At 42.3% G+C, this 17,849-nt stretch overlaps 1 protein-coding gene across 6 annotated transcripts in view; it reads right to left on the reverse strand.

The window, feature by feature from the left end:
• Nucleotides 1-3,069: 3,069 nt before the first annotated feature.
• Nucleotides 3,070-17,849, reverse strand: part of GNB1L (G protein subunit beta 1 like) — a 109,950-nt gene continuing 95,170 nt past the window's right edge. For all 6 annotated transcript variants that reach the window (XM_075012909.1, XM_075012913.1, XM_075012910.1 and 3 more), the window contains 3 exons: nt 17,062-17,160; nt 10,554-10,769; nt 3,070-3,772 (listed from right to left, as the gene is read on the reverse strand). In XM_075012909.1, the coding sequence (XP_074869010.1) occupies nt 3,506-3,772; nt 10,554-10,769; nt 17,062-17,160 (582 nt within the window). In that variant the 3' untranslated portion in view covers nt 3,070-3,505. The remainder of the gene's footprint in view (nt 3,773-10,553; nt 10,770-17,061; nt 17,161-17,849) is intronic.

Below are 17,849 nucleotides of genomic sequence, written 5' to 3' on the forward strand. Positions count from 1 at the left end.
ATTAATCTAGGCAGTAAATAATGAGACATTTTCACACCACAGTGACAATGGTAGATAAGGAACGAACTGATTTTTGGCTCAGTAATTGACTCAGTGCACTCCAATTAGGCTGGATGCTGTGCTAGTCACTTCACCTTTCTCTCTCTACTGGGGACACTGAACAGAAGAAAAGATTTATAACTCTAGTTGTGTCTGCTAGCATTTCACAAAATCTCATCTTGTAAGATGCATTTTGGACATTCTAGAAACTATAACAGTCTTGACTTTAAATCTATGCCCCTTTTTAAAAAAGTTGTAACAGTTCCAGTAGAGCTCCATAGTAATTTATGCCAGAGGTGATTTTTGATCACTAATTTCAATTTCAGAGGGCAGGAGGGAAGATTTTACAATTTGCTCCCTTCATAGACCCTCATGCTGATTTCTTTTTAGCTCTTTGCTGTAACCCTGGCTGTTTATCTTCCTCTTCCTGAGCTCATCTCCACCTAGGAAACCCCATACATCACATTCAGATCAGAGGAAGAGCTTGGCACTAACACATTCATTTACAAGGAACATCTGAGGGTCAGAGTTCAGCATTCATTTCATTGGTGATAAATATTCCACATAATTGCTGCACAAATGCTATTTTTTGGGATGCATTTCAATTAGCTTATGTATGTTGGTTGCCTTCCAGCCCCACGCCCACAATGACATACCTAATCTCCCACTTCTTGGGAGAAAGCCTTTTTACAAAAATTTAGCAGTCATCACCTTCAGTCCTGATTCCTTTAGGCTAACTACAGGCTAGTCCTCCCTGACAGGTGAGATTCAGGGACTAACTCCACCAGGTCATGTTGGTTCTTTTCTCAAAACCTTCATGACAGAGTCAGCTGAAATCTTCAGTAGGGTAAACATGACCATATTTATAGTTCCATCTGAACAGAGATGGACCCAAACCAATATTGTGATCTGAACGCTTCTTTACTTTGGGAAAGTTCAGGTCTGAGACTTCAATTTATGTCTTGATCCTGAAGTAAATAACTTCATAAATTTCAGGAAAGCTGTGAGGCACATTATAAATGTGCAGTTTAGGTCCACCTCTAATGGATCCAAGCAAATGTCTGGGTGCAGTAACTTGGAAACTGAAAAATGTATTTTACCAAGCACAAGCTATAAGAATCAGAAAAGTAAAATGTGATTGAAAATGTATGGTGCTGATTAAACCTTTCACCCGTGAAAAACTTGTTATTATGTGCAACTTGAAGGGGCAAAAGAATCAAAGTACAAATAGAGTCCTACTCCTGAAAGCTGATCTGCACACACAGTGCCTCCTCCTCTTAAAGTCAACAGCTATATCTACACTAGAGTGATCTGTCGAGAGACGTTGCTGTCAGAGGAGATCTTCCAACAAAACTTCTGTCGACAAATCGCAGCCACACACAAAAGCAGATAGCTCTCTCGATCTGCTCTGTCAATAGAGAGTTGCCAGACTGCCTGGCCGCTTTCTCAACACAACAGCCACCCAGAAGCACAGCAGGCAGGGCTGCCTGATAACCCAGAAGCCCGGTCTGTTGACAAATGGCCCCCACAGAGTGTCCACACAGCCGTCTTGTTGACAGATTCTATCAAGAAAGGTGTTCTGCTTCATGGGGGAGTGGCAGAAGGCTGTCGACAAAAGTGCCAAGTTTTGTCAACAGTGTGTTGACAGAACACACTTTTAGTGTGGACGCTCAACGAGTTTTGTCAACAAAACCCTGGTTTTATCGACAAAATTCTCTAGTGTAGATGTAGCCATGATTGCTGTATGTCCTTGTGTGTGTATTGGTTTGCAGGACTGAAGATGTGTGTTCATCTATTTACTCTAGTGCAGGATTGGTGTTTTAAAATTTCCTAGCCTGAAAAATATAAACAACTACTACAGTAAGGGGTGATAATATGCAAATATTCTTATACATGCCTTCATGAATAAAGAGCTTCATTAGTAAATATCAGGCTACTAATAAGAGAGAAATAACCAAAGAAATGCAGGAACACATTTCGATGTGTGGCACAACTTTAAGTTTCATTAGAACAAGCCTTGTTGCAGTAGGTTCTATATTCTCTAATAGAAGGAACACTGGGGCTTGGCACCTAAGGAAAATGTCTTCTACTGAGTTAGAAAGCCCTTGTTCAACATTCTTGTACGTATGGTAAAGGTGCATAGCAGGCCCAGTTTTATGTTTAGCTTTTCTGCCAGCATTACCTGAGTTTAGTGTTTGAAATGTAGTACTGAAATCTTTGGACTAGTTCCGTTTTGATGTCCATTCCCATAAATGTGTAGGAATAAGCATTTCCAATAAAGAATCAACAGAACAGCACTGGTATCCTGGAAGTCCCCCTTTGCAGAACAGATGCTATTTTCTGATGGTAAATATTTCTGATGTCAAGAAGCATCTACCATTTCTAAACTACTCTTTATTTAAAGTCACACTATTAACTGCTTTTTTGGTGTACATATAAAAGCATCTTACTGGCTTACATCAGTAGTGAGATCTCCCAGCCTGCAAACAGATTGGGATATCTTTAAAAAGGAGAATGCAAACACTGTGCCTTGACTCGAGCAAAAACAATCAACTTTCAAACTGGATTTCAGTTTCCATGACCCTGGAGATGACAAATTAAGGGTACATTTTCAGGGGAGTGCAGACGGATTTATCCATGCTATTCCCATTAATGTTAATGGGAGAGGTGTCGCCAAATCCCAGGCTCACCATACTGAGAAATGACACACACACCCAAATCTCCAAGGAGAAGGGCGCTAATTGGATTGCTCAGTTTAAATCCTTCTGCTAGTCCGGCTAAGGAAAGGATTTAGCACTGGCTCTGAAAAAGGCTTTACATAGCTTTACAATGCTGTACATGGAAAGATTCCTTTTTCTTTCTATGATTAATTGCAATGGTCGAGGTGACAGGGAACATAAATGACACAGACCATCCCTATCACATTCTTGACTGTTGGCTTACGCTAGAAACAGACGAAGCATGAACAAATCAAGGTTGGTCTAATGGCGTTTCAGTTATGGGGAAGAAAAACTAACTTATACGAGAAACTACTATGGATGGTTTAATGGGTTCAAGTTCACATAAAGCAGATTCTTTGTATTTACATACATTAAGGATCTCAATATGATTTAGAAATCCAGTGTACTCTAGATCACACATCCCACATGACAGCACCCATCTCCATTTTACAGATGAGCAAACTGATGCAATGAATCAAAACAATTTGCCAAAAGAAGCATGTGGCAGAGCATGTAAATCCATCTCTGAGACTCTCTTTGCTGTAACTGCATGATCACTCATTCTTTCCTTCTGACCTTTATCTTCCCTTCCACAACAAAACATTTTCTATAGTAAACAGGTCCTTCTGGGGACTTGCACCTCAAATTGCAGATGGTCAAAAATTCTCCCATCCCCAGATTTTAATCACATAATTTCTAGTCTATTAGTCTGGCTTTCTGTTCTCCACAAGACATTGTAGAGTTCCTCACGTTTGATTATAGATTGACCAGATACTAATGCGGTGGTCTTTGGAGCCAGCTGCCAGCAGTCTTTCACCTGTCCTACTGTGATCTGAGAAGGACACACAGTGGACAGTTGCAGTATGGTAGTCAAGCATTGCCAAGGGCTTCAGTTTCTTCCAGCCAAAGATCCTGATACGATGATCCCACCCTGCTGTTGCCAGGATCTTTTTGTCTTGGCGGATGGTAACATCAGCAATCCCAGCATTGACAAGTTTGTGTTTTTTCCAAACCTGAGGGATAAAGTTACAGTAAGCACATGATAACCAAGTCTTTGTGATTTTAGAAGTAGCAACAGTTATCAGTTAGCCTGTTAGTGAGAACCCCAGCTTTTAAATCACATGTGGGGGGGTGATGCTATAGTCAGGATGAAAATAGAGATAGAAGACCATTAAAGTCCAGTCCAGATTTTGCAATTTAAACTGTTTACACTAGGCCATCACTAAAAACGTGATTAAACTGAGAACAGTTTATATAGATTTGTTCTCTGATTCCAGTGATTCTCAGATATGGGCCTGAGCTGCAAAGTTCAGAGCCAAAGCTTTTTTTTCCTGGACTTCAGGGGTACTCCCGTGAAGGGCTTTCATCTTAGAGTAAAATACCTACTACTTGATCCTACTGACGTGGTAACCTGGATCACCAACAGGCTGTTGTGATGGCACTCTATGCAGAGCCCTGAGAAAGAAATGCTTCCAAGAATTAGGTCCAATGTCCATACATCTACAGGCTCGGACATAGGAATTCAGGGCGGGGTTGGAGGAGAGGGTGTATGTGCTTTTTGTAAATGTGAATTGCAATTTTTTTAAATAAAGGAGGTCAAAATACTTGTGCAATTAGCGTGCATAAAAGAGGCCAATGAAAAACTTGAGTTGAAAGAGTAGTAAAATGATGAAGTTACAGCATTCTAAAAATGTAGATAGTAAAAAAGGTTTTATAGAAATTACCTTCTGGGATATTGCTGTAATATCCTAAGTGAAAAACAATATTCTCTCATCCTCCTCCGTTTCCTGTTGCTAGTGGCCATGGGTATGCTGAGAAATGTAGTCCCTTCCCGCTCTATGACCAGCTCTTTAGGCAGGCAGCTGGCCAAGAAACTACAGCTCCTAGGGTACTCTGGATTTTCCCATCATGCCCTGGGGGCTCCTCTTGCACAGTGCAGCAAGGAGGAAAGGAGAGAAACCGGACATGGGGCGGGATATGTTTGTACCCTTCACACAGATGGGCCTGAGCTATACTGCTCACATTCCAAGAGACTTTTGATGCACCACATAGTGAGAAGGGGATTATGAGCTAATTACAGATTTCAAACTTGGAAGCTTTTTATTCCTGCTCTCAGGAGATTCATTGAGCACACACCTGTGAGGTGCAAAGTTTGGTGTTAGCAGCAGGTGAGGGCACTTAGCATCCCTTGTGAGATACTGAGTACTTTCAGGATTGAGGGTACCCCAAAACATGTTTTATTTATTGAGGGGGATTGCGAATGCATAGTAAACAGATTTAATATGAGAATCAAACTAATAACCACAGACCTGTTCTGGAGATATCATCACTGGACCTAACCACATTAATTACAGAATCATGGGCACATTTGCCTGTTCCTCAACTAACATCAACAATGCCCACACACCATGTATATAGGACAGACTGCAAACACTCTTCAACAAAACAAAAAGCAGTCAAGTAGCACTTTAAAGACTAGCAAAATAGTTAATTAGGTGAGCTTTCGTGGGACAGACCCACTTCTTCAGACCATAGCCAGACCAGAACAGACTCAATATTTAAGGCACAGAGAACCAAAAACAGTAAGCAAGGAGGACAAATCAGAAAAAGATAATCAAGGTGAGCAAATCAGAGAGTGGAGGGGTGGGGGGGAAGGTCAAGAATTAGATTGAGCCAAGTATGCAGAAGAGCCCCTATAGTGACTCAGAAAGTTCCCATCACGATTTAAACCATGTGTTAATGTGCCAAATCTGAATATAAAAGCCAACTCAGATGTTTCTCTTTCCAAAACGGTGCGATAATTCCTTTTCAGTAACACACATACCTTTCGGTCATTGACAGAATGCCCCATTCCATTAAAATGTTGACTAACTGGTTTGTGGATCTGGAGTGTTTTGATGTCTGTTTTGTGCCCATTGACCCTTTGTCTAAGGGAGTTAGAAGTCTGTCCAATATACAAAGCATCTGGGCATTGTTGGCACATGATGGCATATATGATGTTAGTAGAGGAGCATGAGAAAGTGCCCGTGATTCTGTGAGTAACCTGGTTAGGTCCAGTGATGGTATTTCCAGAGAAGATATGTGGACAAAGCTCTCTCCGCTGATCCCACTTTGGAATTCCAAAGGACATTACAACAACTACTGAAGGAACTCCCTGCTGCTACTCGGGACCTCATTAACTCAGACACACCATCTGAGCCGCAGCCGGGACTATTCTATTTACTTCCCAAAATCCACAAACCTGGAAACCCTGGACGCCCTATCATTTCAGGTATTGGCACCCTTACCACCGGACTATCCAGTTACGTGGACTCCCTCCTCAAACCCTATGCCACCAATGCTCCCAGCTATATCCGAGATACCACCGACTTCCTGAGGAAGTTACAAAACATCGGAAAAGTTCCTGATAACGCCATCCTTGCCACAATGGATGTAGAGGCTCTGTCCACTAATATTCCACATAAAGATGGATTACAAGCAATCAGGAATACCAACCCTGATGCCACCACAGCTAATCTGGTGTCTGACCTCTGTAACTTTGTTCTCACACACAATTATTTCTGTTTTGGGGACAATTTATACCTCCAGATTAGTGGAACTGCTATGGGCACCCGCATGGCCCCACAATATGCTAATATATTTATGGCTGACCTGGAACAACGATTCCTCAGCTCTTGTCCCCTATTACCACTCCTCTACTTAAGATACATTGATGACATCTTTATGATTTGGACCCATGGTACAGAGGCTCTAGAGGAATTCCACAGAGCCTTTAACAATCTACACCCCACCATCAACTTATGCTTCAATTACAACATGCAAGAGATACATTTCCTGGACACTACAGTACTAATCAAGGATGGCCTGATCAGTACCCCACTGTACCAAAAACCTACTGATCGCTATACTTATCTACACCCTTCTAGTTTCCATCCTGCACACGTGACTAGATCCATTGTTTACAGTCAAGCTCTTAGGTACAATCACATTTGCTCTGATCCAACTGACAGAGACCAAAAACTACAAGAACTTTACCAAATATTCATAAACCTGGATTACCCACCAGGAGAAGTAAAAAAAACAAATCGACAGGGCCAGACGAATACCCAGAGACCAGCTACTCCAAGATCGGCCCAAAAAAGCCAAGAACAGAACACCACTGGTCATCACCTACAGCCCCCAACTCAGACCACTGCAACGAATTATTAAAGACCTACAACCTATCCTTAATCAGGATACCACACTCCGGAAGGCCCTGGGTGACATGCCTGTTCTCTCCTACAGACAACCTCCCAACCTCATGAGGATCCTCCCTAACAGCCACAGTCTATACCCCAGGAATACCAATCCTGGACCCTTTCCCTGCAACAAAGCCCGCTGCCAGCTTTGTCCACATATCTTCTCTGGAAGTACCATCACTGGACCTAACCAGGTTACTCACAGAATCACAGGCTCCTCTGCTAACATCATATATGCCATCATGTGCCAACAATGCCCAGATGCTTTGTATATTGGACAGACTTCTAACTCCCTTAGACAAAGGGTCAATGGACACAAAACAGACATCAAAACACTCCAGATCCACAAACCAGTTAGTCAACATTTTAATGGAATGGGGCATTCTGTCAATGACCGAAAGGTATGTGTGTTACTGAAAAGGAATTATCGCACCATTTTGGAAAGAGAAACATCTGAGCTGGCTTTTATATTCAAATTTGGCACATTAACACATGGTTTAAATCGTGATGGGAACTTTCTGAGTCACTATAGGGGCTCTTCTGCATACTTGGCTCAATCTAATTCTTGACCTCCCCCCGCACCCCTCCACTCTCTGATTTGCTCACCTTGATTATCTTTTTCTGATTTGTCCTCCTTGCTTACTGTTTTTGGTTCTCTGTGCCTTAAATATTGAGTCTGTTCTGGTCTGGCTATGGTCTGAAGAAGTGGGTCTGTCCCACGAAAGCTCACCTAATAGACCATTTTGCTAGTCTTTAAAGTGCTACTTGACTGCTTTTTGTTTTTATATACATGGTGTGTGGGCATTGTTGGCACATGATGGCATATATGATGCCAACTTTGTCCACATATCTATTCTGGAGATACCATCCCTGGATCTAAACACATTAACTGCAGAATCACAGGCACATTCTCCTGCTCCTCAACTAACATCATATGCCAACAATGTGCACACACCATGCATATAGGACAGACTGCACACACTCTTTGACAATGAATGGACACAGAACAGACATCAAAAATCTCCAAATACAAAAGCTCATCACCTAATAAATTATTTTGTTAGTCTTTGAAGTGCTACATGACTGCTTTTTTGCTTTGATAGAATACAGACTAACATGGCTACCTCTCTGTCACCATCCTAGAAACTATTACCTGAGTCTTTGACATGCCACCCCCTTTTCACTAAGGAGACTTTAAAAAAATCCATCAGTAAACACATATTCCCTCAAGCCCTGCCCTTGTTCTGGGCCCATGTTCTAGCCAAGCAGGCAGCAGCAACACTGAGCTTTTAAAGGCTGAAGAGGCAAGAAAAAAACAATTTTCTGATTTACACTGTGGTTTGTTGACTCTTCCTTTTCATTATTTAACCAGAGCAAGGTGGAGTTTATGAGCAGTAAAGAGCTTTGACTATTACTGAATGCCTCAGCTCTGCTTTGCTGTTAAATCACCGCAAGACTGTTTATTCCCTTCGGTATTCCTCTGCCACAAACATTATCCCTTAATTATACTCTCATCCAAATCAGAAGCCTCATAACTAATTCAGCCATTCACTCATACTGATGACATCAGTAACTTACTGGTACCAGACAATATGCCAGCTGCCCTCATGCGGCTAAGCCATATAGATTGCTTCATAGTCTTTTCACTGACATACTGGAACCACGCCACATAAAACAGCAGTGCAATGCCATCATTGCATCATTAGGTCTCCAAAGGCAGATAACTATGCACCAACTTCAAGTATTAGAACTTTTTAAAGTAAAAATAGTGTGCCACTGCGTGGCTTTCCAAATACTACCATTACCTCAGGTACCTGGAATGTCAGGAAAAATCTCCATCTGGTTTGTATTATTAATGCAACAGTGGAAAAAAACTTAATCTGTGTCCTTGGCTATTTCTAGCAGTCGTGTGGGAGACACATTTTATTTATTTTATTAGTGGATTCACACTATGCATAAAGTAAAAAATGTTATTTATGGCTTAATACTTTGCACTTAAATAGCACTTCATCCAAGGAAAACTACTGTCAGTTAAACCTGCAGTAACCAACTGTAAATCTATTGGGAATATAAGTTTGGAAATAAAATCCATTAAAAATCCAAACATGAAAGACTCTCAAGTGAACAACTTCAGCGTTTATTCACCCCTCAAATCACACTTATCATCTCCCATTAAGATTAATTTTTATAACTGAGAGGATATTGGGAGGAAAACATCCCTTTCTTTCCTACTTGATTTATCACAGACTAATGTCAATACAGAAAATCCAGTGTAAGGTAGCTATATTGAATAGAAATAAATTACTTCTCCTCCTAGGATGAAACTGATTGCTCCCTTTGCATTACACAAAGCTGCAGGAAACCCAGGAGCATAAATAGCAGCTGCTTATCCTCCAGGAGGCAGTACAAATGCAGATCCAGTAGCCTTTCCACAAAATGATCTCTGCAGACTGGTGTGCTGCACACAGGAGGTGTAAAGGCCAAGACTTTAACAGGGCTTAAAAAAGAAGTAGATAAATTCGTGGAGCATAGGCCCATCAGTGGATATTAGCCAGGTCGGGCAGGGCTGGTGTCCCTAGCCTCTGTCTGTCCGAAGCTGGGAGTGGGAGACAGGGGCTTGATCACTCGATGATGACCAGTTCTGTTCATTCCCTCAGGGGCACCAGGCACAGGCCACTGTCCAAAGACAGAATACTGGGCTAGATGGACCTTTGGTCTAACCCAGTATGGCAGTTCTTATGTTAAATGCCCCTTTCTCATATGCTGTGAAGAGAAACTCAGGCAATATAGAACCCCTGTGCGGGGACATTTACGCTTCCATAAATTTTATCCACAATCATCATTTGCCAACTTCTGCATTAGAGAACAAGAGCCTAGAATTTCCACTCCTGGTTAACCACCACTTAATCTCTTGGCACTGACACAACGTTCACTAATGATATGCAGATCAGCCCAGGCTCTATGCCATTCACCACCATTAGGCTTGACTGTTTTTTTAGGACATAGCTTCATTAATGAACCATTTCAGGTAAGCAGAATGTTCTAGTATGTAAACTGATGATATAGCTTTTTTGATGTCTTACGATGGAATCTGTATTACCAGTTGGCATGTAAATAACTTATTGTAGCCTAAATCATTTATCTGTAACTTTCTTAACATGTGCCCCCCCGCACCTTAGGTAAAGGGAAATCTCTTGACACTCAAGCAAAATCCTTAAGAAAACAACCTTTTATTTCTATTTGTAAAAATTTTGTTTACTAAGTGCTCTGATTATTGGACAATAACGTTCTGATAAAAGTGGACTGCTAGGCCTACATGCTGGTTGCCAAAATACAGCTTTGATAAAATCCAAAACGTGACAGGTTTAAAAAAATATCCCCACCTTTCTTCAAATACAGCCTAACTACATAGACAGCCTTCTCCTGCACTCTAACCAGTCTGTGAGTAATTAGTTAGAGATCTGCAACAACTCGTCTTCATGACTAAATATTATTTTAGTCTATCAAACTGTTAGTGCAAAGTGGGATAAATGGCAGAGGCAGCGATGATCCTGACCTTTAAGTTCTGCTGCTCATCAAGGCTCCAGACATTAAGCATCTTCTCAGATGAGCCTGAGATCCCTTTAGTCTTCTCAGAGTCAAAGTCAAGGCTCATCACTGGCTCCTGGTGGCAAGCAAGTCGGCTTACAATTTTTCCCTCTGATAAATTCCACAGAATCACTGATCCGTCCTCGTAGCCAACCAGAAGAAAAGGACATGAACCAAAGTCATGCTGTTCAGAAACATAACAAAAAGTTTTACAGGAATAGTTGTTTTCCCACACCCTAGACAGGCTTTAGCACAAGCACCAAGAAAAGCAATGGAAAAAAACATAACTCTGAAGTAAACAATGAACAGCAAATAATCCAGAAGGTTGCCATTAACGGCAACCCCTTGAATCCCATGCACATTTATTCAGAACAATTACTGAAAAATCAATTTGTAGCGTCCATCACTGTAGCACATGAATTACTTTTGGTTCTGAAAATATAAACAATTTTCTTTTTTATTACTTGATTCAAACATTATGACTATCAAAACATCAGAATAGCATACTGAAATTGTTCATGGTCTAAACTTGAGTGGGGTTCCTCAGGAAATAGTTGAGACATAGTAACCAAGTCATAATCAGGCTATCACAACCCAATTACTTTTTTTCTCTGAAAGTTATTTCAGAATTTTAAAGATAGAATACCAAAGTTACATTCCCAACATTTTACCAAGATGCATGCTCCATTTTCTCACAGAAGTGTGTTTTTAATCACTTTCCAGTCTCACATAATCTCTTGGATTATTTTTGTCCATTTATCCTACTAATTATATTTCACTTTTATCTTGCCAAGGTGAAAACATCCACAACTCCTGCATGCAGATAAATTTCTAAAAATCCATTGCCATGCTTAAGACCCAACAGCTAAACATCTATTTGGAAACCTCTTTGTTAGTTATCAAAGAGTTAACAGAGGTCCGAATCTCACTGTAACCAATTGAGAGATATTTTGATTAATGATGTCAGAGGCCAAAGGGCATGGCACCCTGGGCAGACACCTAATTTATTTAAGCCTCTGAAATAACTCAGAGAAGGGAACGTTACTGGATTACATGTCACACTTCAGGAAAATATTCATCATTGCACTAGCCAAAAGGCTAATGACCCCGTAAACGGTAACTGGTCATGTGAGCCAGGATGCAAATCCCTAATGAAAAGCAACTGAAAAACAAGCGCCTGTAAAAGTCAACTATTTCTTTAACAGGAGAAAAGCTCCTAGAATAGGCCCTGGGTTTTACCGTTACCATGTTTAGAGACATCTTTCTCAGGAATGCAGATATTAGTTTACTTTATTATTTTCAAACATCTATTTGTTGATCCTATATGCCTACTGTGTTTGGTCTTTGATTTGAAAATAAACTTCTAGGAAGTTTCCACAGAATGAACTAACACCTGGCATTCTGTGTCACTATACGGGCTCCCTCTCAAATCACCAGAGACTCGCTAGTATGAAATAAATGTATAATGGACAAATCTTCACTGTCACTATTAATTTTCCAGACTATTCTCACCCTAGTTATTAAAACATTCATTTTAGGAGAAGTAGCTAAACTAACAACAGCGGGTGGTCCTGCTAATAAGAGCTCTCCTTGATGGAGGGAAAGAGAATGGCCTTTACATGAGTGCTTGCAGTTAGAGCCCTTTCTTCATAGCCCCAAGATATATGCTCTTTCAGCGTGAGGAAGGGGTCAGTGTGGGAAAAAATCCTGAAGTAAGTATCAGGGCTGGCAAAACCAAAGTGTCAGATTGAAAGTGGCCTATAAAAACAGCAATTAAACACAGCAAAACCCCTCTCATCTATTTTATGAAGGAGCAGTGCCCAAGCCAGTGTGCGTGCGAACTCCCTAGCTGATCGTGGCTCCATATGAAAGCTGGGATCCTGTGGATGCCGCATCCTTTAAATCAGGGGTGAACAAAATTATGTCTCTACAAAATTTTCGTCTCTACAAATAGCAGGGCCCGGCAACCTGTCTAACGTAATCCAAACCAACAGAAATTTTAGTTATGTTCATATGAAACGTGTTTCGGCAAGTGTAAGAAATTGATTACGTAGAATGTAAAAATGTTATTAATCGGCATAGAAATGTGAATACACATACACAAAAACAGTAACACATTTCAACATTTTTAAGGAGATGGACAAGCCTGAGACCCAGCAGCCAATTGTGCTGCTCCTCCCTTATGACGGTTCACATTCCCCCGCAGGGGGGCCAGCCCCTCACTTTGCACTTCCCTGCTTTAAATGACAGAGTCCTCTTCTGCAAAGGCATGGCTTGTGCTCAGGTTGGAACTGTCCCTTGCAAGATGCTTGCACAATGAATGACCACCAGCATGTGACATTTCAGGAGCAATTATCTCCAAGATGGGGATACGTTTTGCTAGTCAATAAAGCAAGATAGCTATGGGCCAGTTTGTCACATCCTTTGTCTTTTTATAATTTAATGGGCAGCCGTTTACAGGTGCTCACCACTTTGCAGTTTCCACTGAGAATACCTAGAACCTGCTGGGTACTGAACATTTTAGGAAAGCCTGGCCCCAAGTTTTTATTTTCCTAGTGAAAATAACCATTATCAACTGGTCTTATTCAATAATAAACATAGTTTGGATGAAGAGGAGAATGTTTGCACAGGATAATACAAATTACATGTAGTTTCATAGTTGAACAAGTACAAATGCTTTTGTATGTATAAAGTTATGATGTAGTTATTGAAATAAGATGGATGTCTAGGTTTGATCCCTTTCTTATAAAGCAGTAAACCACAACAACCTACTTGCTAGAGAAATGGGCACCATTAAAGAAAAATCTTCCACTCTCATCTGGTTTCAGGGAAAAATAAGTCACATTTTTCCTTTTAAGTAGAGCATTTTGTTGTTGAATTTGGATGATTGTCAATGAAGGAGGAAAAGGTGATCTGCTGTCAACTCAACAGGAATAATTACTATAGTTTACATAAAACAATAACTCTGCATTTCCAGTTTTTACATGTATTACTCTTGTTCATTTTGTTTGTTTGTCCCACTATGCAAGATGATGCCTTTGCCAGGGAGTGCAAAAAATCAATTCAAGGGAAAATATCCTGACTCTTGCAAATCCTACCACACCCAGTTGGTAATGGCAGGAAGGTGTGAAGTGCATCAGACAATCCCTGTGTATCAACCGCATTTATGGATATGCTCCTTTGCGAGAGGAAAAATACTTATCTCAATCCTGGATCAATATTTATAAGTACAGGCTTAGTAAAATGAGATCTTAATTTTTACTGTGCCCTCAACATGACAAAATATGCTGATGCCTGCTTTTTAACTGGTTAGGAGAAGCCAACGTCTCTAAAAGCACAAGTCTAACGCAAACCTCAATTTTCTCCCACTCTACAGCTAAGTTTCTAAATTATGTTCTTCCCAGCAGGGGTATTACTCCACTGACTCATGTCACATTTTTGACCTCACATGTAGGAGGATAGCGTACATAGAATGGTGTTCCTAATTTTAATGCAGAGGCTTACAATGAGAAAACCAACCACCCCACTTCTAACAAAGGCACAAAACTGATATTTTCACTATAATTAACAATAATAATAAAAAGAGCACCTTCCATCCCAGCACCTCCAATAGTTTTACAAACATTAATGAATTAAACCTAATAATCCAAGACATGCATCTGATGAAGTGGGTCTTTGCCCACAAAAGCTTATGCTCCGATAAATCTGTTAGTCTATGTGGTGCACAGGACTTCTTGTTGCTCTTGCAGATACAGACTAACCTGGCTACCTTTCTGATACTTGAATCCAAGAGACAGACACCTACACTTCCTGTATCAAATGCTGAAAATTTATTAGACCTTTTAAAAACTTATTTTGATCCATAAAATTCCTGTAGGAGCATTTTAATTTATTTCTGATGGTCCAAGAATCTTTAAAACACCATGGCTATGTCTACACTAGCACGCTATGTCGAAGTAGCCTATTTCGACGTAAGAATTTCGAAATAGGCTACTTCGACGCGTATCGTCTACACATCCTCCAGGGCTGGTGCCATCGACGTTCAACATCGAAGTAGCGATAGAGAACGTCGAAAGGAGCTGCCCCGGAAGGAAATGCGGAGCGTACACACACACAAGTGCTCCCCGTCGAAATAAGGCCAGCAAAGCCCCAAGCTGCTCCCTTAAAGGGCCCCTCCCAGACACACACAGCCTGCACAGGATGAGATCCATAGAGCTGACAACCAGTTGCAGACCCTCTGCACGCAGCATGGACCCCTAGCTGCAGCTGCAGCAGCAGCCAGAAGCCCTGGGCTAAGGGCTGCTGCACACAGTGACCACAGAGTCCCGCAGGGGCTGGACAGAGCGTCTCTCAACCCCTCAGCTGATGGCCGCCATGGAGGACCCCACTATTTCGAAGTAGCGGGACGCGGATCATCTACACACACCCTACTTCGACGTTGAACGTCGAAGTAGGGCGCTATTCCCATCTTCGGATGGGAATAGCGATTTCGACATTTCGCCGCCTGTGATGGAGTGGGGGGAGTGCATGTGTGAGTCAGGCTGGATGTCTGAGGCAAGCAGCAGCTCCCAGTGGCTAAGGATGACCCTGGGGCTACAACTGGCAGGTAACACCTCTGCCTGAACAAAGAGGAGGGAGGAGCTGAGCTGGGTTTTGAATCGGGGGCGGCAGTTAGAGGCTAGGAAAAGGGAGAGCTGGAAGGCAGCCAGCCTGAGGAGGGGGAAAGCTACACCCCAGAGGGGCACCCCTCGGGGTCTTCTCCCCAGGACAGGTTGGAAGGACTGTCTCTGGCTGCTGTACTGTCGCTTCTGTGAGAAACTGGACTTCTGTTGCCTAATAAACCTTGTGTTGTACCTGCTGAGTGAGAGTCACTCCTGCCAGCGGACGGGGTGCAGTGCAGGGGGACCCCTGAACCCCATCACACCGCCTAACGTTGATTTCAACGTCGAAATAGCACATGGCGCGCGTAGATGCGACGCGTGCTATTTCGACGTTGTGCTGGCTACTTCAAAGTAGCCAGCTAGTGTAGACGCACCACATGAGTTAGATCTATGGGCCCAACCACTTTTGGCTGAAGTCCACAGCAAAACTCCTTTAAGATTTCAAGGAAAGCAAGCTGGGGTAAGGTCACCCCATTCTTGCAATTGCTTCATATGGTGATTCCTTCCCTGGAAGTCAATGAGAATTTAGAGCGTAGTTCAACAGTATAATTTGGTTGCAGGCATTTAATAATTTGTAAATAATTTCCAATTGTGAAGCCCTAACAAAAACTGGGAGGGAATTGATCTAAGTGGTCAGAGTAGGGAACCGTGAATCAGGATTTGTATTTCCAGTGCCGCCACCACCACGCTGTGAGACTCAGGGCAAATTACTTCAACTTTCTTTTCCTCAGCTGAGGAGTGATACCTACCTCATGCTGTGCAGATTACTAATACTTTTAAAATAATTGTTTTATTTCTATTTTTTATCCCATATAAATGAGGTTTAAATATGCTGTCCATATGCCATGTCTAGAATTAAAATAATGGTCATTAACCTACTTTCTTAGTGGATTAGTTCAACCTATCATTAAAATTGCTAAAAAATAGATAGCAACAGTCAAAATAGGTTGGACTTATCCACATAAGAAAAGATTTGATTCTATACTTCACCCATTTTCTTCTTGGCTGATACAAAAAAAAATAAATAAATGCACCTATTCTAAGGTTGCAAAGCTTCCAGTAAGCATTTGCAAGTCATGTACCGTCCATTAAAGCTTGGATAATTCAGAATATTACACTAAGGATGTACCTTCCCCCTCACTCCCATTATAGCATAATTACAGTAGGGTCTCAATATTTGCAAGGGTTTGCTCCCGGCCCCAAGGAAGTGGCAGCTGCCGGCACTCCCCGCCCGGGGTCCCAGGGAAGCCATGGCAGCCATCGGCACTCCCAGCCCTGGAGCCCCAGGGAAGCCACAGTAGCCGCTGGCGCTCCCAGCCCCGGAGCCCCGGGAAAGCCGCGGTAGCCACCGGCACTCCCGGCCCCAGAGCCCCGGGGAAGCCATGGTAGCCGCCGGCGCTCCCGGCCCCAGAGCCCCGGGGAAGCCGCGGTAGCCGCCGGCGCTCCCGGCCCCAGAGCCCCGGGGAAGCCACGGTAGCCGCCGGCGCTCCCGGCCCCAGAGCCCCGGGGAAGCCACGGTAGCCACTGGCGCTCCCGGCCCCAGAGCCCCGGGGAAGCCGTGGTAGCCACCGGCGCTCCCCACCCAGAGCCCTGGGAAAGCCGCAGCAGCTGCCAGTGCTCCCAGTCCCAGAACCCTGGGGAAGTGAGGCCACTCATAAATAACTGAATTCGCGAATGTGAACTCGCAAATGTTGAGACGCTACTGTATTTGATTGTTTGACAATAAATCAAAATCAGAGTGAAGAATGATTCATGTTCCATATAAAATGAAGCACAAGGGAAACATTTCACAATTAGCAGGCCTGATTACCTTACCTGCCATAGCTTCAGGCACATAGGCATGCCCAGTTTGGCATCCGCCTCTGGCTTCAAGGTACAGACTGACGTCTTGCTTGGCAGCTCCAAAACCTGAACCTGAAATTAGGTGAGCAAGTTTATTTGGTCAGGATCCAGGTCATGATTTAGCTGTACAAACATGACTCCTATAAAGTGATTAAGGCTGGTATAAGCTGCTTCATTTTTGTATATACGCTCTCTAGGGGGAACTTGGCAAGCAGTCTTAAATCTAAGCAGGATCTGAGTTGCTTTTGGAAGCCTGATCGCTTGTAGAATCCTTATCTAGATAGGCACATTTTTTTTCGTTCTCTTTAAAAACAAAGAAACAACATCTGTGCTAGGATATAACAAAAATTCCCCTTCCACTTTCTGCTATTTCCTTATTTTGCAATCATCTCCAATACAACTGGATGTTAACATAGGCGGATTTTATTTTTTTAAAATCTTCCTTTCTTCCTTTATGTTTGTTGTTAAACATGTCTGTTATGTTTGCTAGTGGATGCTTGCATTTCTTCTCCTCATCTCTTACATTTTGGACACATGATGGTTGTGTGTGCAGGTATAGCAGCATACTGATTTCACCCAGTTTTGAACTCTGAGTCTACACTGGCAAAATTCACATCCTTAATTCTCCACTGGCAGAAGCTGTAGCACTGATAGCACACAGACATTTTGATTCCATATAGCCTGACCATATTTTGAATAGGGTCAAACATCACCGTGTGACATACTTGTCCCTTGTATACACAACAGAATCCTGCATTACT

The sequence above is a fragment of the Carettochelys insculpta genome, chromosome 18 (genome assembly GCF_033958435.1).
Source record: "Carettochelys insculpta isolate YL-2023 chromosome 18, ASM3395843v1, whole genome shotgun sequence".
NCBI lineage: Eukaryota > Metazoa > Chordata > Testudines > Carettochelyidae > Carettochelys > Carettochelys insculpta.